The sequence below is a fragment of the Chlamydotis macqueenii genome, chromosome 1 (genome assembly GCF_036417535.1).
Source record: "Chlamydotis macqueenii isolate bChlMac1 chromosome 1, bChlMac1.mat, whole genome shotgun sequence".
Taxonomy (NCBI): Eukaryota; Metazoa; Chordata; class Aves; order Otidiformes; family Otididae; genus Chlamydotis; species Chlamydotis macqueenii.
The window spans coordinates 8,381,261-8,408,786 of NC_141556.1; the positions used below are offsets into that span (position 1 = coordinate 8,381,261).

A 27,526-nucleotide genomic window follows, 5' to 3' on the forward strand; every position below is an offset into this window, starting at 1 on the left:
GCCAAGCTTTCCAGCCTTCCCTTGGAAGACCCTTGTGCTGATCATCCCACCGTTGAGGTCCTCCTGATGCCCATTTCAGAACAAAACGGTCTCCCCTGAGCTTGAGTGGCCAAAACGATGAACGGACTGCAGACGAGATCTGACTGGTACCTGGTACCAGGGCAGAAATTACTCCTTTTTCCTGCAGAAATTCCTCTCCCCGGATCACATCAGCCTCGGTCGCTGCTGTGCCACATTTGTTCATGGATGTCACATGACCTACACCAAAAGCTTCCTCCTCCTTTGCCACTTCTGACGGAGGAAATCTCAGCTTAGGGCAGAAATTCCTGTTTTTCCCTAAGCAACCCGTGAGTCTTGATACACTCACACTCCTCTCGCTGCTGTTTTTCCTGTATAGCCTCCGAAAACCGATCTCTCAGAGAAGCCTTTCAATCTTAGCTTGCTCCTTCCCTTCCCTGAGGACTACTGCTACAAAGAGTTATTCACTCCCGGCCTCTGAAGGAATTCAGCTGCATTGTGCACTGACAGAGAGACCGAAACTCATGGACGGGACCACGTGCGCAAGCAGCGGTCTCGCTCAGTTACTTGCTGCCGGGGAGCGTCATCTCTCGGATGGAACAGACCGGGTCCTAGGGGACATTTCTTACCTCATGATCCAAGCGTGCCTCCTATGGAGAAAGAGGGCCCAGTTCCACGAGACACACAGTGTGCTGAACGAGAGTTGTGATCCACTGGAGGGGACACAATCTCTCAGACCGTTCGTGTAGTGAAAACAGACACTTGACTGCATCAGCTGCTAAAGCCGCCGTGGTAGCTGTTGGGTCTGTTACGCTAATGGCTCAACCAGGTTCTCACTGATTACGTTAGAGTTGCTGCCTACTAACTCAACGTGTCACCCAGAGAAGCGTTTTGATGCATGAGCAAGTGGTCCAGTTGGGGAGGCAGACTGGTTGAGTGGAGAAGACGTGTAGCATTTAAAAAAATGAGGTATGACAGCAAAGCACGGGCTCGTGACTCACCTGTTCTGATCTCAGCATGGACACCTGAGCGCTTCGTCCCCTTCAAGGTGTGTTTGGCTGGTCCCAGGGCCACAGGACAGCCCACGGGAGCCATGGCTGTCCTACACCACCACTGAGGCCCAGCTGTGATTTTGGTGCTGCCATGGCACCAAATCACTGGGGCTGTGACCCATCTCTGAAGGCCACAGGCTGTTGCATTGTGGAGTCAAACATCATGGAGACACCTTTCATACCAAAATCTTAGAGCTTCAAGCAACTGGAGGTGGAGGTGATGAGTAAGGAAGGAAGCAATAAAAGGGAGCTTTTGTCAGTTTATGGCCTAAAGAGCTTGAGACAAGCACGACCTACCTCCCTTGGCCAGAAACATGAAAGGACCCTTGAAATGAGCTACGCAAGTGAAACCCCTGGTGAAAAAACAGATAAATAGTTTTATTTGTCTTACAAAATCCAGTTACTGTAGACTGTATTTGCCATTGGTTGACATTTTCACCTCATCTATTAACTATTTATTGATGCTATTTGTGTTTAGGTAGCAGTTTGTATTTTTCACCAGGTTTTGCCTGTGTTTTGCATTCGTTCGTGATCACTGGTAATCAGTCAATAGCCATTGTGCCCACTTGTTCCATTGAGCCGTAACTCCAAGCACAAATGCCGTACGCAACGCAGGGGACTCCCATGGTTGTTCCCCTCCAGCAACCCGGCGCTTCCCTGGCCCCAGCCGAACCCGAGGAAGCCCTCAGTATTTAACCTGGGCAGAGCCAGCACCTGCTCAGGAACTTAAGTGCTGACAAATGAGCGTAAAACTAAGCATAAGATTTCCGTAGGTCAAGAGCACTCGTGCGTCAGGAAGCCACATCCTTTGCTCCATGGGATTTTTTTTTTCCGAGTGGTTCAAAATGACATGAAGAGTCTCTCCACTGAGTCCTGGAGACCCTTCTTCACCAAAGAGTGAGTGTGGGAACAAACGCTGGAGGGTTACAGGAGGTTTTTATGACTTTCCACCCAGTACTTCAGCTCAGGACGAAGTCAAGTTTGTCAAAATCTTGATAATTTTCTGGCCTTTCTTGAATTTAATACCTTTCATCTTTGAAGTTGTGGTGCTTTGGCCTTCAAGTGTGTTGACCACAGGAGACTGAGTGGAGATCAAGTGGAGCTGAGTACACAGCACGTGCTCTGAGGCCGAACAGCCCTGGCTTCGCTTTTCACAAAAATGACTGGGATGTTTCGCAAGAAAAGTGACTGGTTTCACTGGACTCTTGTTCAAGAGTTGGGGAGCTCCCACGAGCTGCGACCAATGGCCTAAAGGGGGGTCTTGGGTGACTGGGGGTGAGCAGGAATTGACCCCCAACTGAACAATTGCACAGAAAATTAATATTTGCAGCCGTTTTTCTTTTTTTTTTTTCGGTCTTTTTACCCTCAGATGTGCCCTCCAAATCTTTTCTATCCAGCAAGAAGGGAATGCCATGTTATTTCTATGAAATTTCACTGATATTTAGTGGAATTTGTCTTTCAGGGCAAGAAACCTCCTGGGAAGTCGTGGAGAGGTGTGTGGTGGGGGAGAACGGGGTTGGGAGGAAACACCAGACCCAGTCTGAGCAAATAAGTAAAATCTGTCCTGGGAGATGTGACATTTTGTGCATTTTAATTGGTGTATTTCCATCCTAAAATGCACTTGAAGAAATGTTGTAGCCATGGCGGTCTGGGGATATCCAAGAGGAAAGATATTTTGTGAGTCCGAGTGACGCAGTCGGAAAAAAAAAAAAATTAATTAAAAATAATAAAATTTAAAATGAATACAAATAAATTTCATAAAAATAAGTTAAATAAAAATAAAATAATAATTAAAAAACTAACACCTCCCCAGGCTTTCTTGCATGCAAACCTGCCTTCTGCTCTGAAGAAGCAGCCGCAAGCTTTAGACGCAGCGAAGGCAGCGCACGGGGTTTCGCTTGGTGAATCTGAGCAAAAACTTTGGCCAAAGCACGGAGCAAAAATACCTCGCGGCCACCCATCCCGGCTCCGGGGGTGATCACTGCCTTTTACCTCATTTTTGGGGGTAACACCTGCAGGTGACTGGGAGGGCCCCCGCCAGTGACAGATGTACAAAAATAAAGTAAGAAAGACAAAATAAAATTGAACAAAGTCAAACAAAATAAAGCAAACAAAAATAAAAAAAACCCCCAAGACATATAAATAAATAAATAAATACAAATATAAAAATATAACTATATAAATATAAATAAATAATAAACAAATAAATATTAAACAATAAAGAAAATAAAATAAACCAAAACAAAGTGAAATAAAACAAATTAAAACAAAACAAAATAAACCAAATAAAATGAAAATTAAACATGAAATAAAACAGGAAAAAAGTTTAATTTCTGCAGATTGCACTATCATCATCAATACTGAGATTCGCTAAAATAACGCGACTTTGTTGAATAACAAATAAACATAATGACCGGTGACCTTAACCCTCTCCACCCTCGGGCCGGTGCTGCTGACTGCGCAGCCGCGGAAGCCCCGCGGAACGGCTCCGCGCCCGCGCAAGGCTCGGCACCACCTGCCGTGATCGCTAAGGGACGGGGGGCGTGGCCGGCGGCGAGGGGGCGTGGCCGGCGGCGGCGGGGCGCGGAGCGGCGCGGCGGGGGCGCGGAGCCGGGGCGCAGGATGCGGGCGCGCCCCCCGCCGGCCGGCCCAGCGCCCCCGCGCCATGGAGGGCTTCGCCGCCCGCGGGTACGGCACGGGCGGGCCCGACAACCGCCCGCTCTTCGGGGAGACCTCGGCCAGGGTAAGGGCGGCGGGGGCGGGCGGGCGGTGCGCGGCTCTCACTCCCGGGGGGGAAGGGGAAAACGCTGCCTGGAACCCAAAGGGGGACCCCCAAAGCACCCCCCCTCCCTCAAAACAAACCCGGGCAACGGAAACGCAGCAGTAAGCCTTGCTCGCTGGCGTAAATGCCCCCCCAAGAACGAAAATCTCCCCCAAATAACGGACCCACCCCCCCCGCCGCCGTGGGCCGAGCGAGGCGGTGGTGAGCAACCCCCGGCAGCGAGCAACCTGCCCGAATCCTGCAAAGAAATACAAAATCCCGCGGGAAATAAGGAAGGAGATCCTCAGCCCCCCCCAAGCCAGCGTGAAAAATCAGTAAAGCCACAGCAAAGCTGCACCCCAGTGGAAAAATATAACAGGAGCCCCTCAAAATCAAAGAGAAAGAAACCCTTCCAATTAGGAAAATTACTTAAAAGAACAAAATAAAAGGAAAAGAAACCCCTCCTGATCAGTGCTCCGAAGCAAAATAAAAATAATCCATCAAAACTGCCCCAAAAAACCAAAAAGACCCCAGGTTTAAAAAAAAACCCAACACAAATCCCCAGAACAATCCACCAAAGTGAGAACCCCTCCCCAAATAAAAAGGATTCACCTCCCCAAGAAATAAACTTCCAAATAATCCCCCGCAAACCACCGCCCCTCCCCGAGCCCCTGGGTGCAGCGAGCCCCGGTGTTGGGGGGGGGACACCCCTCGGGCGCAGGCTGTGTGACCCTGCAGCCCCCAAACCAGGACCCAGGGCTGCAGCACCCCCTTCTGCACCTCACTAAAGTTTTTGGGTTTTTTTTTGGGGGGGTGGTCTTTGCTTTGCTGGGGATGGGGGGGCTGCTTTCGGTGCCCTCCTGGAAATTAATTTTTTTTTCCCTCGGCTGGGTGCGCGGCAGCGGCTGACGTGCGGCAGCGGCGACTCGTCAGGTGTCAATCCCCCGTAAGCCGCTCAGCCCAGCAGCTCTCAGAGCTGTTTCGGGGGGCTGCGCTGGGGAGGGGGCTCCCTGGAGTGCTGGCCGGCACCGAGATCCCTCGGGAATCGCCATACCCGGTGGTGCGTACCCGTTTCCAGCGGGGTGACGGCGGTTGGTGCTTTGGGGTTTGTCCCCTCTTAGGAGAGGTTACCCATCACCGTGCGGGTGGGTTTGGAGGGGCGCAGGCGGAAATTGCGCTGAGTTACTCACAAAAGTGCGTGAAGCGCATCATCTCCCTCCCCACAATGCTTGGAAATGCTGCTAAAATGATAATGTTCATGAAAAATCAAGTGATACCTGCCAAATTTTTTTTTTTTTTGGGAAAACCAGAATGATGTAGGATAGCAGGAGGACAGGCAGGATGTATTGAGGGGGGACTCGTCTCCCCTGCCAGTGGGTGCCGGCCCTGATGGGGAGCGCTGGAGGTGATAGGAAATCTGCTGGAGCGGTGCCTTGCGTTGGGGTTGTGCTGGCTGGTCCTTGCTTTGGGATTTTGGGAAGCTTCCAGGGCTGGGGACTTTTTTGGGGACTGGGATGTGCCGTTGGAGCCGGGCAGCCATCCCAGCAGGCAAACCCCGAACTTTCCAGCCCAGGTCAAGCCTTCGATCCCTGACCCCCCGTCTCTTTGTGGCTGTGGCTCCGCTCACAAAGGAGAGCGGTAAATAATAAACATGGGATGCTAATTCCAGTTCCTGGGGTTAAATGGGGATCCGGTGTCCTGTGTGTTACCTCCTCCCTGCCTGTCTCCTCTGGCTGTTTTTGGAACCCCTCGTATGGGAGTGGCGATGGCCGATGGCCGTTCGCTGCCTGGGAGTGGCGATGGCCGATGGCCGTTCCCTGCCGCAGCGGTGCTGGGCGGACAAGGGATCGCTGTGCTGGCCTGGAGCGGTTTCCTCTGTCGTTCACTGGGGTTGCCTGGAGACGGATGCTGGTGAAGTCCGCAGCTGGAAGTGTTCCGTCTTAGAAACGGTGAAGCTAAACTTTGCCTTAAAATGGGAGCAGGTTTGCTGGGAGGAGCGCGTGTGCCGGTGGCATGGCTCCGCTTTTGGGTCTCTGCAAGCGATACCCAGTGCCAGCAAACTGGGACCCTCTGCTTGGGCTGGGCACGAGGCCATGGGGAGGGGCAGGGGCAGTGCTTGTGCCCCAGGAAGCCCCGCACCCAGACTGGGGGTCTTGCACCCTTGCTCGCAGTTGGAGATGGATGTAGGGATGGGGATGCCCTCTTCTTGCCTTCTTACGCTCTCCTGGTCTCCAAGCTGGTGGCTTTGGAGCTAAAGCCACCCCATGGGGATGAGAGAGCTGAGCGGCAGCATCGGTCTCTTTCCCCAGCTGTGGTCCAGCTGCTCTTGCCAAGCTCGCTCTGCTGTGCCGGCTGCCGAGCAGAGGTTGGGGGCAAGCTGGGACCAAAGAGGTCTCTGGTGGGAAGAGGGGCGTGTAGCATGACGGGGCTGATGGACGCCAAGCGCTGTGGATTCAGCTGTGGTCGCTAGGGATGCAGCACTGGCAAGCGAGCGGGTATGAGACGACGCAAAGCAAAGGTGCGAGTGGGAAGGTGGCAAAGAGGAGAGCGAGCATCACGGGTGCAGGACTTCTTGGGAAAGAAGTTTAAAGTAGAAGGAGACTGAGCAGCTCAGGATGGGCATGAGGAGCCATCAAGGGGCCAGCAGCAGCGGGAGGGTGGCCAGCCCTGAGCCCAGCTCTTCTCACACGTGGCGTATACTGTCCGCTGCTCCAGGGAGTTCAGCCTGGCACTCGCTTACGGTGTCCCCTGTGGCTGCAGCGAGCTGACGTCTCGCTGCCGGTGCTGGTGACCGTCTGCACTTGCTGATGTGTGGCACCAAAATGGCTTTTCCGTCATGCCTGCAGAGATGCCAGCAGGTACCCACCCTCCAAGGGACCAGCCCATCCCCCGTCCTGGCCAAGCCTCTGCCGGGAGGTCGTTCCCCGTGGGCTCAGCCCGTAAGCCGTTAACTTGGAGGATGTGAGGTGCTGAGCTGGAACAGGGAGAAGAACAAAGCTGTGGCTCTGTCAAAGCCCATGCTGCGGGCGCAATGGTCTGGACACACTGTCAGTCCTGCCTCGCTTTCCCTCTTGCTCAAAGTAACCCTGACTCATATCCCGAAAGATCTTGGATTGTGCCCTCCTGCTTTGTCAGGACTTGATGCTTCCTGACCTCGTCTCCCTTTTGCCCAGAGGCAGATGGAGGGATCCCCATCAACACATCGCGCGCTGCCGGGCTGTATCCGTAGTTGGTGTCCGTGTGAGCACCCTGGACCCGTGCACGTGACCTCCAGCAGCCCACGTGCTCGCTGTTCTGGTTTGCACGCTGCTGTTCTTTTTTTTTTTTTTTTTGTCTTTTTACTCTAGCAGCTATCACAATACCTAGTGATGCTGGAGAAAAATCCTCCCTGAATCAGCTGTGCTGGTTGCAGGAGCTGGCTGTGCCAGCCGGGTGAGGCGGCTTGTAGGACACATGGCTCCTCACAGCCCGTTCCTGCGTGCCTGGGATCTGTGAGCGTCTGCCCAGCCTCGGACGCGGCGCGGAGGTGAAAGGCTCCGTCATCCCCAATCCCTTTAGCCGTCTCGGCCTCTGCTTGTGTATTTTTAACCTTTTTGCTGTGCTAAGCTGCCCGGGGCTGAAGTGTCAGCGGGCACCGGGGAATACAGCCTCTCGCCGCTTTGCCAAGCCTGGGATTTCAGGATCAGTGGTTGTAATCCCCAGCTCCTGAAATACCTTCTTCTGCCTGCGGCGCATTTGGAAAATTTTAGCGACTGCAGGGAAGGGGATGTCCGGACCTGCAGGGACTGGCTGCCACACGGCAAAGCCGCTGCACTGCTGGCATCCGTACCCGATCCAGCGGTCACCGCGGTGCCCATCACTGGGCGGTGTGAGGCGAGAGATCCCTGCACCACGTAAAACTGGCAGAGAGAAACGCTCTGCAGTCTCCGCTGAGTCCGACTCCGTTGTTTTCTCCTGGCAGATCAGTCTCTTGGCCTGGCAAAATGGGTGAATTCTCCCTGTCGTAAAATTGCCACCAAGTCTCCAGTTAATTAGGAGAAACCTAATCACGGCTGAGTTTCTGGATGGTGCATCCTGTCCGCAGCCATGACCGTGTGTCCATCCCGGCTGGGCTGTCGGTGCGGAGCAGGCTGTGTCCCAGCTCACTGGGTTCACTCTACGGGATGGCTCAGCTTTCCCTCCCCTTCCTCTGCTGTTCAAACCCCTTCTCCCCACGGCACAAAGGGAGAAGGCATCCAGCTGCTCACCTCCTGCTACCCCCTTCGTCCCTGGGGAGCTGAGCCCAAATGCAAACTCCGGTCTCCCTCTGTAAAACCGCCTCGGTGGGCTCAGATGGGTCTGCAGGGCAAGGCAGAGCAAAACCGCCGTCCTCTCCTGGGAGGGCCCGATAGTGGAGTTGCTTTTGGGGCAGGGACCCCTCCACATATGGTCTGGTTTAAATAAACTGAAGAACTCAAAGCTAACTTTATTTTAGCTTAAGTGGAGGCGCCCAGAGCTCTCATGGAGGTAGTGCGCTTGCATTTCACCCAGTTGCTTCTGTTACTTGCCTGGGTTTATTTCTCTTAGCTCATTTTTGGGGTGGGTGGTGGGTACCTCGTGGATGGCTCCCAGAGGCTTCTGTTGTATCGCTGACACCGCGTGCGGAAACGGCGGTGAGGAGAAGGGGTTCGTGCCTGCCTGCCATGGAGTTGGGTCCCTTCCCACTGCTGCAGCCACTGCCGTGCCCCCACGGCTTGGGGCCTCTGAGCTGTAGGAGCATGAATGGCCTGGTTTTACGCAGAGGAGCTGGGGGCTAATAGAAGAAGTTTTTAAAACTCAGCTTGCTGTGGCCATTACCCTCGGGGCTTGGAGGGATTGAACAGCCACCGAGCAGGGCACAGCTGTTACTGGGCCGCAAGCTCGGGGACCTGAGCTCCACCGAGCCTCAGGCCAGGGCTGGTGGGCTCCTGAGAGCAAGAGCACGCTTGGCGCTCTGCCTCCTCCTCTTTGCTCTCTGCTTTCTCCTCCTGCCCCACTGCTGCCACACTTTACTTCTTCACTTTACTTCATTCAGCTTCCTGAATGTAATGCCAGGAGGGGAAGAAGGGCATGCGACCAGGTGCAGGGAAGCCTGGGTTGCCCTGCCCGCTGGCTAGGATGTCTTTGGACATCTTCCGAGCAGCAGCATGAAGAAAGCGGAGAGGCAGGGGTGGGAATGCTCCCCTTTCACATCAAGTCGTTTCTTGCTCCAGTGAGTGCGTTAGTACGGGGTCCTGCCCTGCATGCTGCTCCGAGCCTGCGGTCACGCAGTCCGGTGTCACTGCTGGTCCCTGCCCTGATGCTATCTGAGGTGGGATTGCGATGGTGACACCAAGGGATGTCTCTTCCCAGGTGCAAAAAGGTTGTCTCCTCCTGGCCAGATGTTTTATACTGCTGGGAAGCAGCAGAAAGAAGTGGGTGGAGTTATCTGTGCGTCCAAGCAGGGCCACTCTGAGACGTGTTTGGGTCTGCTGGTGTTAGAAAAGAACATTTGAGCTGTGGGGAACACTTTGCCTCCTTACCAGCAGCCCACAAATTCCCACCTAAGACACCATCAAGCTATTCCTTCTCAGGCACTGAGGCTAAAATAAGCTTTTTGTGATAACCTCCGTCTACGACTCCCACTTTAAAAATATTTTTTTAAAAGGATTTGCACAACTGCATTCAATTTGGATGCAGTGAAGAAGCCAATTGCAAATGACCAAACCTGCTGCACAAGGACTTGTCCAGTACAACCTTCCTGAGGTCCACAGAGTCAAGGGAAACCTTCCTGAGTGCCAGAGCTGACCAGGGCGCCTCAATGATGTTACCGGGGATAACGTGGGTCCTGGCTGATGCGATGCTCTCGGCATTGTCCGTTACTGTTCTGTGTGGTGGTTTTTTTTTGTTTTTTTTTTTTTGTTTGTTTGTTTTATTGGCAAGGCATGCATGTAACTGTCCTTTCTCTTCTTCAGGACAGAGTCATCAATCTAGTTGTTGGCGGCTTAACATCCTTGCTGCTTGTAGTAAGTATCTCCCATGTTTTGTGCCTCCCTTAGGAAACGGGGTGAAAACCAGAGCTCCTCCCCAAAACAGGCAGCGAAACTTCACTGAGCGAACAGGCTGTAGTTTGGGGCCCAGGTAGTTACTTTGGGGTGCATCTGTGTTTTGAAACTCTTTGACAGCAGGGGAAGGAGAATATCTTTCTTCAGGCCATGTTTTAAGATCTGGCTGTGCCGTAAAAAGCCCCAAGTCTGTGGGCAGATTGTCCATCCCGGCTGAATGTGAAGCTGGGTGAGATGGCAAAGTGCTTATGACACAGGAGAACTGGTTTGCTTCTCTTGATTTCTCTCTATTTATGGCTTATTTCCCTCTATTTACGGATTATAGGAGTTTTTCCAAAGTTTGTCACTTTGTCTCGAGCTATGCTTTCCCCAGGCTTTAAAGACAAACCCAATGCCGTTGTGACTGGAGAACATCAGTTGTGTGGTCCATGACGGCAGCGTTGTCTGTGAGCCGAGGTGCAGAGAGGCGTTAGGAAGAGCCAGGGTGCCAGCTGGTAGAAAGCTTGGCTGAAGGGATGCTCCTTCATGGGCATCATGCACCCCCGTGCCTGCTGGCTCACTGGGTATTTGGAGGACAGTGTCCAGCAACGAGCCAGAGTAGCAAAGTTTTCTTTTTTTTTTTTTTTTTTCTGCACCCCCTAAGTCTGCAGTTGTGTCAAAGCAATTTTCCTCCAGAATTTTAAATTTCCCTCCAGCTCTTCACATGGTGGGAGTTAAAGAGCAGGGAGGAGTGTGCCATGCTGGATGTGAGCACTGCGGTACGTCAGCCGTCGCAGTGAGCCTCTTCCCGTAGCAGCTGTGAAGAGAGCTAAATCTTCATTTTTTGTTTTCTTCCATACAGGTCACTCTGATCAGTGCTTTTGTCTTCCCGCAACTACCTCCAAAACCCGTGAATGTATTTTTCGCTTTCTGCATCTCCTTGTGTTGCATTTCTGCTGGCATACTTGTAAGTACCGCCGTGTTTGCTGTGCAGGCTTTTGAGTGTGAGTGAGGATGAAAGCTGAATAGAATCTGCTTTACGTGGTGCCACCTTCTTTTTCACACTCTCCTAGAAACTTTCCTGCCTCCGTAAAACAAGTTGATAATGAAAGAGGGGTGAGCAGTTTCCTATTTACTGCAGAGTAAGCGTGTGAACTAACCTGACTTCTGCAGACCATCTGTGGTGCAAGGCTTGTCACCTCTGTGACAGTGCCACCCGTAGCTTGCAGTGGAGATACAAAGTAGGAAACTGGGGAGCAGAGCAGTGAGATGGGAATGCAGAGATGGATTGCACTGCAGAAGACAAGGAGTGGAGCAAAACACTGGAAGTGGTGGGGGCAGCCAGGCACTTGCAGATGTCACTAACCTTGCAGAGGCACAGGGGATGAGTTACAGTGGCAGGAAGCTACAGAAGGTGGCCTTTCATCTAGGTAGTAGCAGGGGTTCTTCTACTCAGCAGTTGTGACATCCTAGAAGAGTTGGTCCCAAGCATTAGCAAAGGGAACTGGCAGGTCAGAGTTCATAGAATGGTTTGGGTTGACAGGGGCCTTCAAAGACCATCTGTAGTCCAACCCCCCTGCTGTGGGCAGGGACATGAGTGGCTCCTTCCTCTGCTGTAGCTTTTCATACATGGAACATTCTCCCTCCTCCAGCTGTGACCTGGAACAGTTGTGGCCCTGAGCTCATGCCCCGCACTGCTGGGTAAGCTGGGAAGTCACTCTGCATTGCCTCGTCAGTACCAGTTTCTGGTTCTACAGCTGGTAGCCATGACTCTGCCCAAGACAGATTGTGCAGTGCAAAACCTGACATTTGTCCTCATCAACCAGTGTGTAGCCGGTTTTGAATGTTTAAAAAACAAAACCAACCAACTCATCTATCCTTTACAACAAAACTGACAAGGTAACCCATGTCTTTGTAGCTAACCTGGCACCCTGGTTTCACAGCCAGCCTTGTTTTGGGGAGAAACACCATGCGGAATTCTCGTTTGTGTATTCCACAAGCATGCTAAGAAAGCAGAGGTGGTATTTCTTAATTGTTAAGAAAATGAGCTGGACTCCACACCTTGTCTTCTTTAGTCAGATGAAGCTGGGCTGTTTTACAGGAGAAAAAAAAAAAAAAAAAACCAACAACAAAACAACCCAAACCAACAAATGAACTTCTAGAAGTTGTCAGTTCAGTTACTATAGAAAGTCTACTCAGAAAAAGTACCTGGCCTTTTAATACAAACTCCTCCTCTCTTCTAGATCTATTGGTATCGACAAGGAGACCTGGAACCTAAATTTAGGAACTTAATTTACTATATACTATTTTCTATTGTCATGTTATGTATATGTGCCAACCTGTACTTCCATGAAGTGGGTAAATGATGGACACGGAATACCCAGCGATGATGCTGCTGTGTCAGACGGCTTTCAGCTCGGCTCTCAGCTCTACTCGAGACATTTAAGTGAGGACAGTCAGCCTGAGAGGAAAGAAGTGGGTTGTGCAAGGATAAATCAGTACATGATTTTCATGTAAATGTATATGTAATGTCCCTCTTGTTGGGGAGAATTATTGCCATAAGATGTGACATTCTGCTTTTTTTTGAAGAGCTACTGTTGCACTCAATGAACATTCCAGTTGTACTGATGTTTCAGAATGGCACAAGCTTTTTCATTTTGGAAAAAACTGCATTTTTTTATTACTGTACAAATAAACTGCAACATTGCAAGGATCTGTAGCAGTATAAATAAATGGCATCTTACAGTTACGTAAGACAAATACTCTTTATTTCGTTTAAACTGAATATACAATTATTTCTGTTCCCTAGGCAACCATTTGAAACTACAAGTTATTTTTCACATTAACAAAACCACAGACTGAAAAAGACCAACTCTTGATTATGAAGAGCTAATTACAGAAATAAATAAAATAATTTATACATGAGTCTTTAGTTTCTATAGCTTTTTCTCTCAACCCCTAGCTAACAGGCTGCTGCTCAGCCTAGTGTCTGTTTCAACCCTTGAATGTAGGAATTAATTGGCTTCCTTTGCCTCCACGCCCTATTCTCATAGAGCCGTTTCTCCAAGACTTTGCCACCTCCATACCACCTCCCATCTCCTCACTTGCTGCATAAATCACCTCCGGAGAGGTGGCTGGTAGTGTTGTGTAAACAGCGAGAGAGATAAGTGTTCCAGCCTACTCACAACAATCTTCAAAGAAGTTACAAGCTTGTGGGGGGGAGGCTGGTGGATCCCAGTAGCTTCCCTTTCTCATAGCCCTTCCCTTTTTATTCAGCTTGCTGTAGTGACGAAAGAAAAGAAAATAAAAAATAAAATAAAAAAAACCGAATTCCACAAGTGATCTTTCTGAGCTCTACCCGTTGCCAGCAACGGACTCCTCAGGAACAAGCAGACCAGGCAAGTCCCATAAGCATCTGTGTCTTCTTCCTATGCCGTAGACGTACTCCCAAGCCAGATAAGATGGGAATACAGACCATTTCTTCCCGATGCTGCCCATGCTCCCTGAAGTCTTTGATGGAATATATTTCTTCCTGAAATGTAACAGTCTCTTACTCCATGTATTACAAGAGTCAGTAAGTGCAGAAATCCTCACCCATTCATCATGAAACATGTGCAAACTAATTCTTGCTGTGGCACAAGAGGCTACGGTCCACAATCCTTGGCTTCTGTCCAGTTTTTCCGATGTGCTGTTCAGCACACCGGTAACAAGTCAGATCAGAATTGACCACGTGGATCCTAGCAGTGAGTACTGCCACAGATTCTTTAAAACACTGAAAACACCCTGGCTGAGACGTAGCACATCAGGCTCCGGGTGGCTGCTCTGTAACCCTTTACAAATGAGGTAAATAGCCTGAGCAGAGAAAGTGCACTGTAGTCATTTCAAACTGGAAGTCTCTTTTCAAAGACGCGGACTGACTACTTTCTTTGGAAATGTGGCACAGGGTTGTAACTAATGTCACAATGCAAACACGGTCAGTAGAAAATGGACACGATTGCTGCTTCTCAGTGACAGCTCACTAGATCTTCAACATCCTTTGAATCTTCTGAGTCAGGACTGCCCAAGGCTGAGCCGATGATGTGTGACCCATGTTCGTGATGCTGTAGGATAGGATCTGTCAGGAGACATAGTGCAGCAGAACTGTTATTTACCGTGCCATTACAACAGGATAGAAAATACACACTTAGGAGACAGAAAATGCAGTCTGGAATTTTAATCAATTTTAAGTAATGTTGCTCAAACTAGTCCTCAATTTCTAGTTTCAACGTAAGCTACAACTAATATGGATGCAACCAGTATGACTCACATTTGGATCCATGAGGTATTACTGTGCTGACCCTCTGACGGCTCTGCAAGGAGAACCCTTCCTCTGGAAGGTGCAGCAGTGGGAGAATACATCTGTGCTGCTTCCAAGTCCGAGATGGCTCTTGGCATTGGGAAGCATGGCACAAGCTAGCGAGCCCTTCCAAGCGAGTGCTGTGCAAACACACCCCCACACAGCCCAGCCCCTCACGGTGAGAGGCATCAAGTGCATTTCTGATGCCTCTGGTCTTCTCAGACAAATTTAATTCAAGCACCAGGCATGACGAAATGCGCACTAAAGAAAGAGTTACTCATTACCCTGTGTGTACTAATTCAAGGCTCAAGGGCAACGGAAACAGCTCAGCAGTGATGAAGCAGCTGCTGTTCTAATGCTTTTCCCACAAGGTTATGTGGGACTTTCTTCCACTTCTACTGATGTAAGTGGGGGTAACCAATTTGCTTAAAGTTTCATAGCAACGACATGGAAAATTATTTAAGAGCAAAGCATTGCTTACAGGAACTCAGAAGTGCCATACTGCTTTAATATATCCTAGCTGCTGCATCAACCACGTGAAGGACTAGCGTACCTGTTAGAGTTGTCAGGGGCAAGACTGATTCGCTGTCTATATCATCTGTTGTCTGGATAAAACCATGAGAAGAAGGAACAATAAGCACAGTCTCATCATCTATTGTAGGCTGATCAACTTGTTCTTCTATCGTTGGAGAACCTAGGTCCTGCACAACACAGAACAACAGGAGATGAGAGTGTATTCTTGGTAGCACAAACAGAAAAACCTTTGGTCAGCCATGCTCCATAATAAGCAATAGACTCCCTGGATGAATTTTATCTCATTAAATGGAAATGTCAGCATCTGAGCTCGTTTGCTTCAGCATTTATAGGGCATGTTTCATCCTAGTGCAGGCATCTAAAAACAAGATGAGAAGAGTTCTACTCTGTGAGCAGTGTGAGGGCAGGGGGACAGGAAAAGAGAGACGGCAAGGCAGTGATGAAGTGTTCCCTTGTACGCCAAACGTTTTGTCTATAAAAAGGAATAATTAAGCTTTTCCACTACTTGGTGTCTAGATGTTCTGAGATACTGAACCAGTACTTTTATAGTACTTACCAGCTCCACAAACACAATAGCTTTACCTGAACTTAATACTTGGTTGCACAATCCCTGCTTCTGTGTCGAATTTTAAATACTGGCACACAGCTCAAAAGACCCATTTTAATTGCTGTGCCTTGCCTGCCCTGTAACTTGCTGACTTAAGGTGGCTACAAACTTTATTAGCTGAGCCTCATGATATCAAGAAATTGGCAACACACTGATTCCTTCCAGGTACAAATTGTCAATACCTCGACCCTCTTTCAGTTCCATAATAGCTGCTGGCTCTGGCGGTGCTAACGCTGAAATGGCAGTACTACATCTGGCTTACTCAGTGTCACAGCCCACTCTGGCAGACTGGGTGTTCTGCAAATGCACTGAAAAGACATCCAGATAGTACTGCTAGAATAAGCAGAGATATTTGGATTCCAGTTTTTGTGGGTACCATGCGTAAGGTTCATTCAAGCTTCAGGAATCACTGATGCAGAATGCTAGCAAATGTTGCTGGCAGAATGGAAGGTACTTGGATTTATCCCTGTTTTCAGAGGGAACGGGAAATGTTTGGGAAAAATTACAGTGCGCTCTGTTAAAAAAATCCTGAAGTTCCCCCACCTAGTTTTTTTAGGAAAACTTGTTTCCTTACATAGTTTCACAATGTTTTTGCAAAGGCAACTGCCTGAAAACCCCTTCCCTGGTGCTGCTGAAGAGGAGTTGACTACCTGTGCTGCAGCTCAGCGAATGAGACTTGGTCGCATCATGCAATTCATGCAAGGCACAATAAGCCTGACAAAGGCATGCTGCAAAAGCAGCTTTCTGCAGAGAGCACAGCTGAACCTGCCCACGATAAGCAGTATGTCACAAGGCCTGAAACTGGGAAAAGGAGGCGTGAAAAACTAAAGATGCCATTGTGGCAAATGGGCACCTTTCCCAGCCAGAAATAATAAAAACTCTGTAGCATGACTGCCTGCTTCCCACTACCCACACCCACAGTGACAATACAGTACTGGCAAGTGCATAAAAGTAACACTGACTTAAAGAAAACAAAATTTAGTCATGTTTTTCTAGAGTAACTTTTCACTTATCATCACTCACAGACTGTTCACTATTTCCCAGAATTTAAATACACATGTCAAACTTGAATCTGCCTAGCAGCGTAAGGCAAATTAGAATTACAAACTGGGTTTGTTTTTCTGTATAGAAAAAAAAGCTTAGCCCCTCTTTATATCCTGCTAGCTGTAAAGTGATTTCTACAAAGTTTAGTTAGGAACTAGATTTGTAGGAAAGGTTTACTAATTCTACCATGAGAAGCTGAAATTTTAAACTGAGAGTAGAAAGCTCAAGGGCTGCCTAAGCTGTTGAGAATCTTATCACAGCTATGTTAACCACGAGACAAGCAAGAAGAAAATGGAAGAATAAACCCCAGCTTCAGATGTGTTCAGGATCCAAATACTTAAGATGTACAAAGATCCTTCTCTTTGTAAGAGCATAATGGATATGCAGTGTCTATTAACTTTTCAGAGACACAGCCTAACAAAGTCCAAGCATATCAACACTGGATTTTAAGACTAATTGATAAAGCAGAATTACAGCAACTGTAGAGTACAGTGTTTTAGAGAACAGGATGGGGTATCTGAATCTAACTCGCATCTTTCCACTGTCTAACCTAATGAAGCTTCTCAAGAAACAGGTATTTTCTACCCACTGAAGAGAATTACCTTTTTTTTTAGTATCTCTGTTTTCTTTGACTTACTCATTCTGATAGTTCCAGCAACGGAAAGATGGATGAACTTATAAAAACAATCCAAATGCCTGAAAATAGTTTGGATAAACTCATTTCTGTATCTAAGGTGTCGGAGCTGAATAAAACTGAGGCCAGAGAGATGGCGTAAATGCTTCAAATTCCAATTTAACAGATACTTAACTGGAGTACTATGTTTAAGAGAAGTCCTAATAAACTGAAATTGTGGTGCACCTAGAAATATGCTATTAGATTCATAGAGCAAAAGCTGAATACTCTACCTCACCTCCCTTACTCAGCATGTATGTGTGAGTTGGACAACTGACAACCTAGTTTAAAGCAACAACATCAAATAGTAACGAGACGGCAACTGTTTGGTGCCTCTAATATTCCTGCTTTACGCAGTCATTACACAAAAGTACTCTGAGTAGTGAAGCACTACTTCAGCTAGTACCCCAGCTAGTGAGGTATTCAATGCTCCAAAGTCAAATATAAACCTTAGTTCCAAGTTAAATCCTATCACTTTCACACCCATAACCTCATGGATAGAGGATCTGAACAAAATGCTCTTAGAACTATGATATATATGCGATCACTGGCATGTTCATACGAGTAGCTTAACCTAAAGCTCAAAGACGCAATGAAATCATTCTCCTTGCAGCAATGGGGAAAATATCAAGTATCAGGCACTCACTTACCTCAGTAACATAAGCGCTGGGTAAATCAGAGTGAGAATCCTCTTCCTGTTTCAGGTCGGCATCTGAAATCTCCCCCACAGTTCTTACAATAATTCCATCTATCAGTTCACTACTACTCCTGCTGCTGAATTTGGAGGCATCATCTTCACTGTAGGCTGACTGCTCTTCCTCACTCAGCTTGGTCTGATGGATATGATCTGGGAAAGTATTTGTTTCTAGGGTATCGTGAGGATCGGTTAGGTGAGCCGACTGAATGTCTGAATCAACAGTAAGTTCTGCCTGAGTGACAGTGGAGGAGATATCTTCAGTAGCAACGGTGCGGATTATGACACTTGGCGTGTGGCACTGCACTGTGACATTGTCACTTGTATTTAACAAGTGCTCTGGCTGTAAGCAGTATTTGGAAAAAGACACAAACAAAAAACATCAGAGACTTTCCTCCAAGTATCTTCAAATCTTTCAGCAAAGAAAAGCAAAAGGACTCAAAGAACTCATTAGTAAGTGTAATTTAGAGTTTTACGTATATAGTACGTCAGCCCAGATCATCTGTTGACCTTTACTGGCCTTAAATAATGAATTCGTAGACTGAATTTGGTGGCAATAGTTCTCTAATTCACAAGTAAATATGTACTATGAAACAGAAGCAACTGTTCAGGTGAGGATCTCTGTAGGTTCCAAAGATCAGAGCTTTTTTTCCTGAATTTTGCACTTCCGTTATTCAGTCTCAAGTTTGCTTCCCCTTCCCTCTCTCTAATAAAAAGTGATACCGTCACTACTACACAAGTTCTGTGAACTTTGGTTTGTGAAAGTAACATCAGGAAACCCAGTGTTTTGTTCTGGTAGGACAAGCCACTAGATGGAGACATCATGTTCAGCCACATTAAGAATGAAGTTGCTTACTAAGATGTTTTCAACCACCTTGAAGTTGCTTTTTAAAAACAGTACAGAAAACTAAATTCTTGCTCTCAGTATTGTAAGCAAAGTAACACTGTTATAACTTAAGAACTGCTTTACAAATTTAACATGTACATATAGGGGTCTGCATTATTATGTTCCTCTCCTCCCACTGCCCAAACTCCAGTCTTTCACTGCTCAAAATACATACCGATAAGGCATGAACTATGATCTGCTCTGGGGAGGCTGGAGCAGCAGCAGCTGTCAGGGTCATGGTAGGACTAGTTGTCAGTGTTAAAGGAAGGCCTTGGCTTGAGCTTGTCTGTAGTAAGTACGTCCCTGGTGTTCCAGTTGGCTGGAGATGGAAAGACTACAAAAGACAACACAAGTTTAATACCCAAACGCACTGCCTGCCTGGGACACAGCAAGCACTCAGAGCATGCTTATTTACATGTAACCTGTAACTCCCCTGGAAAACAAACAAACAAATCCAATCTCTGCTGCGTTGATTGCTGTACTACACTCAGGAAGTAGAAAGAAACTCATCGATAGCCTTAGGCTACCAAGACAAGTGTTCAGGCTGAGTCAAGCAGGACTGTATTATGCTGTACAACAGTAGGTAAGAAAAAAAAATTCAACTCAGTCTTACACTGAGATGAAAGAGAAATTGTGCTATAAATTACAGCAGAATGGAACTGAGAAAATCTTTACTTGCTGGCAGCTTCCTCTGGCTCTGTTATGTCAGATTTCAACCAAAAAACTACACATACAGGAAAACTTCATAGCACTAACACATTAAGACAGATTTAAAGCATTTAACTGTAATTCACCTTTTACTCCACAGCCCTTTAATTACACCTTTAGAAATACATTTTGCTTTGAACTTTCAAGTTTTAGATCTCAACTTCCTCTTTCCACTTGAGAACTGTTTTTCTGGGAAATTCACAAATCCCTAATCTAAGAAGTAGCTGTGCTTAGAAAAAACACAGTAACAAATATCAGTTCTCTGTTACTTACTGGAAGAATCTCAAAAGTCTGTAGTGTTCCACTGTTTAGTGTTATTGTCTCAGAGTCAACAGTAGCAGCAGGGGAATCAGCTGAGGCTGCAAAAGGAAGAAAAAAAAGAAAAATAAAGTATGTAAACCCAAATGTTTCAGCCCTGCAGAGAGTATAACATACTGTAATTACTACATAGCAGGGTACTGTTAATTCCAGTAATAAGAAAACTGGCTGCAATCCTAATGACAAGGTTCTCTAATTGGTACCCAAGATACCATACTATTTAAAGAGGGCATTCTACAGCCCAAAAGAACAAAAGAAAGAAAGTATGGTTTTAGTGCACAGGGATAAAAGCAAAAAACAAAGTTATGTGACGTGCTCTAATTACTTTTTGTAATGAGATCTGTAAGAGGTTCTAGTGTAACAATATCCATTGGATAATGTATTACTTGCTTTCAACTCGTGTCACATTTAATATTGCTATATTTCTCATGGAAAAAAATATATTTTTAACCTTTTCTGCCCTCCACACTATGTCCACCACGGATGAAACATCAGAAGCTCCCCAAGATATTTGCCTACCCTGTGTGTTATGATTGCAGTCTATAAAAGCTGTAAGTATTCTTACAAGTGTGTAATTATTTATGCAATTACCTCCATTAATTCTAAAAGTCAATAAGAAAAGCACTGAAAACAGTTTAGGTATCAGACACTTCAAGATCACCACATCTGAACAGCTCATACCCAAAACTTTGTAAGACTTCAAAAAACCTAGTCATAAGCATAATTATGATTTTTACTTATTCTTAAAAAACTCACAAGTTCCAGGAAGCTGGAGGCAAATTAATACTTTGCCTGGGGTTAGCCAGTAATTCCAGAAATATCGAAAAGGCAAAAGACCTACATGACAACAGCAGTGCTCGGAGCACTGGAAACGTGGCCATCTCAGACTCTGGCTTCAAAGTAGATTAATTTTGGTCTCTTGAGAAGATACAAGTTCTGATTTTCAAAGCTTTTATTACGATAGTGGCATGTTCAGGGTTTCCTGGTGCAGATTTCCTGGTATCCAGTAGCAGGCAGCTGTAAAGCGTGGCCTCTCTGTTACCTAGCCAGTTACGTTCATAAAGCTTACAGGGATTACCCCTTTGAAACCTTGAGGCTTCTACCAAATGCACCTGGAAGTGGCTAACAGCTTCAGCTCTCATGGGACCGGGAAACAGAGAGAAAAGATGTAATACAAAACTCACTTGGATTACACAAACAGAAATTCTTCAGGAAAGCAGACTAAAATGGGGGACAAGGCTTGTTAGGCAAACAGGGGCAAGCGGCATCACAAAATAACCGTTACAGGATTCAATTCAGAAAAGAGTAATGGTTACAGGACAGGAGCACATCTCGCCTGCTCATCAAAACCCAGTAGCTTTGACCAGGCTTGGTTCAAAGTATGAGACCACTGATGTGTTACTACAGATAAAAAAGTTCTTGGCTTGGTGTTGTGTGACATTTTAATTAAGAAATAAACCAAATAAAGTGAAGATGGCACTTAAGTAGATTAACATGGGCTAATATAATGAAATTACAAACAAAAAACTGTCTACCAAACACCTATCTAGTCATAGTCTGAATAATCAGTTCTTAGCCTAATTACCTAGTTTTGTAATCGGCAAGACTGAAGCTCTACATCTTCCTAATAAAATTCACAAATGACAAACACTGCAAAAGAGTAGACAATGGAGATGAAAAGCTGCATATGAGGTGGCTGGATTGGAGTGACTGGAGTTACTTAGTAAGATTAGTTACAAAACCAAACAGCCCTACCATCAAAGTAGACCTGGTAATAAATTTTTGATAATAAGCAAAGTTCATCCCTAAGAGAATGGGAAGCACCAACTTAAAAAAAAACAAATACAGTGGGTTAGAGCAGATCATCAGCTGAACATCAGGGTGACTCAGCAACTAATACTTTCCAGAGTGTTTGTGCTTAGAAATAACTGCATAATACAGAGCAGGACTAGAAAAAACTTTATATACCTTCCAGCTTCAGTGTCCTTCATCAGAACGTAGGCACAGCAGTGTATATATTATACAAAAGGAGATCTTGTACATAATGTCAATTGCTCTAGACAAGAGCGACCAGAAGAAATTTAAGGAATAAACACACATTCTATATCGCCATTGAGAAGCCTGTGCATTGAAGCCTCTTCAAGGAACACATTGTACGACAAACTCTTGTGTGCATGCACAAAGACAGACACCTCATGCTGGTTTTGGCTGGGATACTTAATTTTATCCATAGAGGCTAGTATGAGGCTATGTTTTGCATTTGTGCTGTGTTGATAATGCAGTGATGTTTTAGTTACTGCTGAGCAGTGCTTACAGAGTCAAGGCCTTTTCTGCCTCCCACACCACCCCACCAGCGAGTGGGCTGGGGGTCTGAAGAAGTTGGGAGGGGACACAGCTGGGACAGCTGACCCCAACTGACCAAAGGGACATTCCACACCATATGGCATCACACTCAGCATATAAAGCTGCAGGAAGACGAAGGATGGGGGCGAGGGGCATTCAGAGTTACGGCGTTTGTCTTCCCAAGTAACCATTACGTGTGATGGAGCCCTGCTTTACTGGAGATGACTGAACACCTGCCTGCTGATGGGAAGCAGTGAATGAATTCCTTGCTTTGCTTTGCTTACACGCATGGCTTTTGCTTTACCTGTTAAACCGTCTTTATCCCAACCCATGAGTTTTCTCACTTACACTTTTCCAATCCTCTCCCTGATCCTAGCAGTAGAAGACTGAGCGAGCGGCTGTGTGGTGCTTGGTTGCTGGCTGGGGTTAAACCACAACACACCTACAACCCCTACGTTCAGGTGCTCCAATTGCAGCTTCTTGGTATTATTGTCACAGTAGTATCTACATTTTCCTAACCAAGTCAGAAACGGGCAAATGGAATCCAGAAATCCTTAATCTGAAGTTACGGCAAGACCAAAGCAGAAGTAATAAAATTCTTTAAGATGTGCCCACTCCTTCATCATCATAACATAAGAAAGCTTTAGGTTTTGTTAGAGGATAGAGAGTTGTTCATTTCAGCTACTTACAGACATGCGTAATCTGGACTGGAATCTGCAAAGCTGCCACAGGGCTTGGTGTGTTGCTTGCGCTCTCCTCTAAGCGAGCCACTCGAATCTGCACGTGCTGAACTCCTGAACTGGAATTAGTGTTTGATAATCCACTTCCAGATTTGTCCTCCAAAAGCTGGTGCCCTGGATTGTTTTTTTGGTTCTCATGGAGTTGTTTAAGACCCTTTATCAGCACTGAGAGAAAGAATAATCATGCTGAAGCATGTTGAAGAAGCACATTTGAAATGCTGCACTTGAGATTTATCCAAGATGAAAAAAGTAATCAAAATCCTTCTGAATCTGGAACCTAAACAATTTATAGAGATATATCAACTAGAAATTTAGCACATACATAAAACACATTTATAGTCAACTACTGGAGTGCACTTCATTTTCTAAAGGAACCTAGACATTTTAGGATGCTCGGAGAGGGAAAAAACGCAAAAGCTCATAAAATTTTGGATCTCTGTAAAAACATGTACAGTATACCCCCAAGCTACGATCAAGTGCCAGTATCGCTAGTTGTGTAATGCAGTTATCAGAAACAAATCCTCCAATCTTACAAAACGTGGAAGCGGATTTGTTCAAGAGGCTGACAGAAGTGTCACAGGAAATAGGGAGCAAGAGAGAATTAATCCCGCAGTGGCTTTACTGCAATTCTTTGTCTGTGCACGAAGTGGCCCACTGCTACAATAAAACTGCCCACCTTTCTTGCCTATGATCACTTTGGTTCCACTGAGGGAGTGGCTGACACATGAGGTTACAAAAGCTGAGGCCTCTGCTTTTCTAGCATTCAATACAGTGAACTGCTTAAACATCTCCCACTCGTGACAGCATGGCATTTTGTTTGGGGAAAGAGAGTCGATCTTGTTGATTCAGTGATGTATTTATATTATGAATTATTTGATGCAATAATTGTCTATTAACATATGATTTATACCATATTAAAGATAACAGGGCTACCCTCTCAATTGCAGCCTCCAGGCATGACTAATTTATAAATACAGTGACGACTACAGAAAAAGCGTCCATTAAATTACACCCTTCCTTATGATGTGACTAATCTCTCTGATTTTTTTTTTTCCTCTCCTCAAGACAGAGAAAAAGAGGACTGAATGAAAGGTCAGAGAGACTGAAAAACCCTTTGGCTGAGGTGCTGGTTTCTCCGATCAAGAATGAGAGCTATGAGAGACATACTTGAGGAGTTTTATACTCCCGATTCCTTCCCTCCTCCTCACTGCGTAGCTAGTAGTAGATCTACCTTCTTTCTACAGCTAAGGTTCAGCACCTCACACAGATTACATTTTAACATTTTAAAGGGAACAGATCTAACCTGAAGGAATACTGTTAGGCTGCAGATGCAGATCCTCTTCCACCTGAAGAGGTCACTGCCCTCCACACCAAAGATCATCATCAGCTGAGATCTGCCAGCTGAGCTGCTTATACACATGCTCTCAGTTTAGCCAAAGCGAGGGGAGTTGGCAAAATCTACTGTTTAGTTGTACACATCAGCTTGGCTTGTTTTGACTGAAACACTTTAGGATGGCTTGTAGGAGCAATTCAGCCAGCAGATCCAAAAGGCCAGTAACTTCCAGCAAAGGAGCAATGTGCTCTTTGGGCAGCAATGCTGTAAGCAGACAACAAAATGCAGCCTTATTCCTTTGACATTTGTGAAAGGAGCTTTTAGAAGAGAAGTGTGCAAGCAGTACATTACCAGGGAATGAAACATCTTTGTGGTTTGCAATCTGCCTTTTAATGGTCCACCATTTACTCCGAAGCCACTGTGGTGAGCGGACACTACTCCATCCTTCAGCTAGTAAATCCCAATTGATGTCATTTTCATCAGAAACTTCAAGTTCCGCTATCCTGGCAGGATACAGAAAATATTTACCTGTTAGAAACTACCTCCAGACTCGAAGGGGTGTTGCACATCTCTGGTCTTGTCACATGTAACAGCGGCAAAATGGCATGCTAGTGAATAGTCCATCAGAGCTCATGAATTGACACAGGCTTCCAAGGCTCCACACTGCCAGAGGTCAAGCAGAATCATAAACAGAAGATGGACTAGACCTGTTAGATGATCCAGTCCATCTCCTTGCCATGCAGGATTATTCTCCTTATTTACATATACATTAAGAGTTTGATCAGATTATTGTGAAGCATTCCAAATGATGGCACTTGCATCTTTTCTCTTTGGAAAAACATTCCCCAAACACATCTCCAAGGCAGGAAGTATTTCCTGAAATTCACTCTGAACTTTCACTTAATTAATTTCATGTTATGATATTTACTTCTGTTTTCTCTGAAATAACACTCATCCATCCTTAACACAGATTTTTGCCTCCTCTCAGATGCTTCTTAGCCAAAGCAGATGAAGTTAACTACAGTATTAAACAGTTCCTCATAAATCAATCCCATCAGGCTCTCCAGGTAAGAGACAGTTTTCGCTGTCTTCATCTTTGTCAGATGTTACGCACACACTAAATTCTACCAGAATCTGTTTGAATACTGTAAATATATCTGAATTGCTACTAGCTCATCTGTACCTGGAGCATATGAAAGAAAGGTGAACAGTGAGAGAGAAAATATTTTTGTGAAAGTTAAGAAAAGTTCTCTTCACAAAGCAAGGAACAGCAATGAATACTCTTGCTAGCTAAAAAAAGAAAAACCCCAAAAACAAAAACAAAAAAAACCCTCCAAAAAAAAAAAAAACAAACAGAAAGGGAAAAAGCTACCAAAACCAACCAAAGGACCCTGTAGGATGAGTTAGGGATATCTGGACAGATCAAAACAGATACCACCTCTACAGAAATATTAAGAATTATAACCAGATAACCAGCACATTCTGAAATGTGGAATCGGGTTCCTCATTTTAAGTTCAAGTCAAACAGTTTCAGCAAATTAGTGAATATTGCTCTTGTAAATAATGTTTAGATTCCATTTCTGTCTTCGCTTTTTATTCCCACCCAGAACTATCAACCCATAAAAATCCACTGGCTAAAAAGCCTGAGTTAAAGGCATTCAAAATGGGAGGAGGACTGGAGAGATCAAAAAACTTCCAAAGTTACTACCACTACAAAGGCTGACAGTTCAAATGTAGTCAAAGATGCTGATAACCAATCAGTTTGGTGGCCTACATGAAATTAATTGGCAGTCTCGGTTTAGTGCTTTGTAGACAAGACGTCCACATCACAGAAACCACCACCACACTTGACCCTTGTTGGTCATCTCAGCAGAGAGGTCAAGGACTGAAGGGGCAGGGAGACTGAACTACCCTCCAGTTAAGGGTTAAAGCGCATTGGTGGGGCAACGTGTGGGAAGCTTGCACGGTCGCTGCCTGTGCTGTACCTTTTCTGTGGAATAAAGAAGACTTCAATCCCCAGGGTTTTCAATCTGACACCTTTTCACGAACACTAACATTCACTAAAAAAACAAAAAACAAAAAGTATGTTCAATAATAAATCTCTGGGAACTGTAAACACAGCAGTGATTTCTGGAGGGTTCTAGAGTTTTTAGTGTCTAAGAAACTAGCAAAAGGGACCCCAATGGAATCCTGCTAATGTCATGTATTATGAACTGTTAAAAGTAACTAAAATAACAAACCTCAAGATTAGATTTATCTCATCTTCCTTGGTCCACTCAGTGCCCCCACTTTGTTTCCAGTTGAGATAGTTGAGCCATTTAGAGCGGCATTGCTTTTCAGAGCGTGTCCCGACCCGTTCTGCTACGGCAGCCCACGATACACCTTGTGTGACAATGACACCTGGTTCTGTGCTAGTTAGTTCATGCACTACTTCTGCTAGTCTTCTTTCCTCCTTCTCTGTCCACTTTCCTGAAAGAGAGAAAAGCCCTCCAACTTAACTAAGAGCAGATGCCCTCTGTTCTGATCTGTAATATGTCAACAGACATTTATCTTCAGTGCCTAACACCTTATTCCAGATGTAGATATTGACTCGTGAAGAAGATAGAACTGTTCTTACTTAGTAACAATTTATATTATAGCCATGCTTAATTAACAAATGCGTAATTCCATTGTTTTGCTTGCCAGGTTTCTTTCTCTTCTCTTCCTCTCATCGATAAATGAAGCCACACAGAACTTAATCAAAATACTGACCCAAAGCAAATTGGTCCAAGCTATCCGAATGGTATTAGTTGAAGTAAATTAACCATGCAACAATTCACTATACAGTAATTACATGAGGTTTAACTAAATTTTCCTTCAATTTGAATATATACATTACAAAATAAAAAATACTTTACTCCTAAAGTGCATCTGTCTGTTAACTGGCACCAAATATACAGTGCATGTTTATAAACACTAAACACGTACATACACATACAAAAGTACTCTTAAATCCACCTCAATAAAATCTGCTCCAGTGGCATAAATGTATGATGGATAATGGACTGCAAAAACAAACTCAGTGTGTTCTGATCTTTAAGAAGTGAAACTGGAGAAACCTATACCAAATATATTCTAAAAATGTCCCCAGATTTCACATCGTAAGTTCCTCAGTTCAGAATCACACATCTCTGAAAATTTCATCGACAAAGGCAAAGTTTTAACTAGAATATCCATTACTGGCACCACCATTTACCTCACCTGTGTTGCAGGTATCCTTCATCAACCTACATCGATCTTTTACAGACGAAGCACTTCTCCCCAGTGCAGCTCCTATTGTGGCCCAATCATTACCATGCTTTGTTCTTAACCTAAAGAGAAACATGCTCATTAGCGCTGTATCTTAACGCTACATTAGCATTAAGAGATTATTGAATATCAAATATGCTCTAACAAAAC

The 27,526-nt window shown here is 45.7% G+C and overlaps 2 protein-coding genes across 5 annotated transcripts in view; one reads left to right on the forward strand and one right to left on the reverse strand.

Moving 5' to 3' along the window:
* Window positions 1–3,691: 3,691 nt before the first annotated feature.
* Window positions 3,692–12,797, forward strand: TMEM243 (transmembrane protein 243). Of its 3 annotated transcripts, XR_015258244.1 has the most exons (5): window positions 3,692–3,813; window positions 9,804–9,854; window positions 10,735–10,839; window positions 12,116–12,347; window positions 12,682–12,797. XR_015258244.1 is itself a non-coding variant. In XM_086745451.1 (4 exons), the coding sequence occupies exons 1-4, from the start codon at window positions 3,736–3,738 to the stop codon at window positions 12,691–12,693; spliced, it is 246 nt and encodes an 81-aa protein (XP_086601577.1). In that variant the 5' UTR covers window positions 3,692–3,735; the 3' UTR covers window positions 12,694–12,797. The 3 variants fall into 3 exon arrangements, 2 of the variants coding, with proteins under 2 accessions (XP_086601577.1, XP_086601564.1); XM_086745451.1 differs by lacking the exon at window positions 12,116–12,347; XM_086745438.1 differs by lacking the exon at window positions 12,682–12,797 and having other exon boundaries at window positions 12,116–12,621.
* DMTF1 (cyclin D binding myb like transcription factor 1) overlaps window positions 12,624–27,526 on the reverse strand; it is a 30,409-nt gene continuing 15,506 nt past the window's right edge. For both annotated transcript variants that reach the window (XM_086745429.1, XM_086745420.1), the window contains 9 exons: window positions 27,329–27,438; window positions 26,329–26,557; window positions 24,440–24,591; window positions 22,705–22,920; window positions 19,628–19,713; window positions 18,822–18,980; window positions 17,717–18,103; window positions 14,762–14,909; window positions 12,624–13,986 (listed from right to left, as the gene is read on the reverse strand). In XM_086745429.1, coding sequence (XP_086601555.1) covers window positions 13,877–13,986; window positions 14,762–14,909; window positions 17,717–18,103; window positions 18,822–18,980; window positions 19,628–19,713; window positions 22,705–22,920; window positions 24,440–24,591; window positions 26,329–26,557; window positions 27,329–27,438 — 1,597 coding nt within the window. In that variant the 3' untranslated portion in view covers window positions 12,624–13,876. The remainder of the gene's footprint in view (window positions 13,987–14,761; window positions 14,910–17,716; window positions 18,104–18,821; window positions 18,981–19,627; window positions 19,714–22,704; window positions 22,921–24,439; window positions 24,592–26,328; window positions 26,558–27,328; window positions 27,439–27,526) is intronic.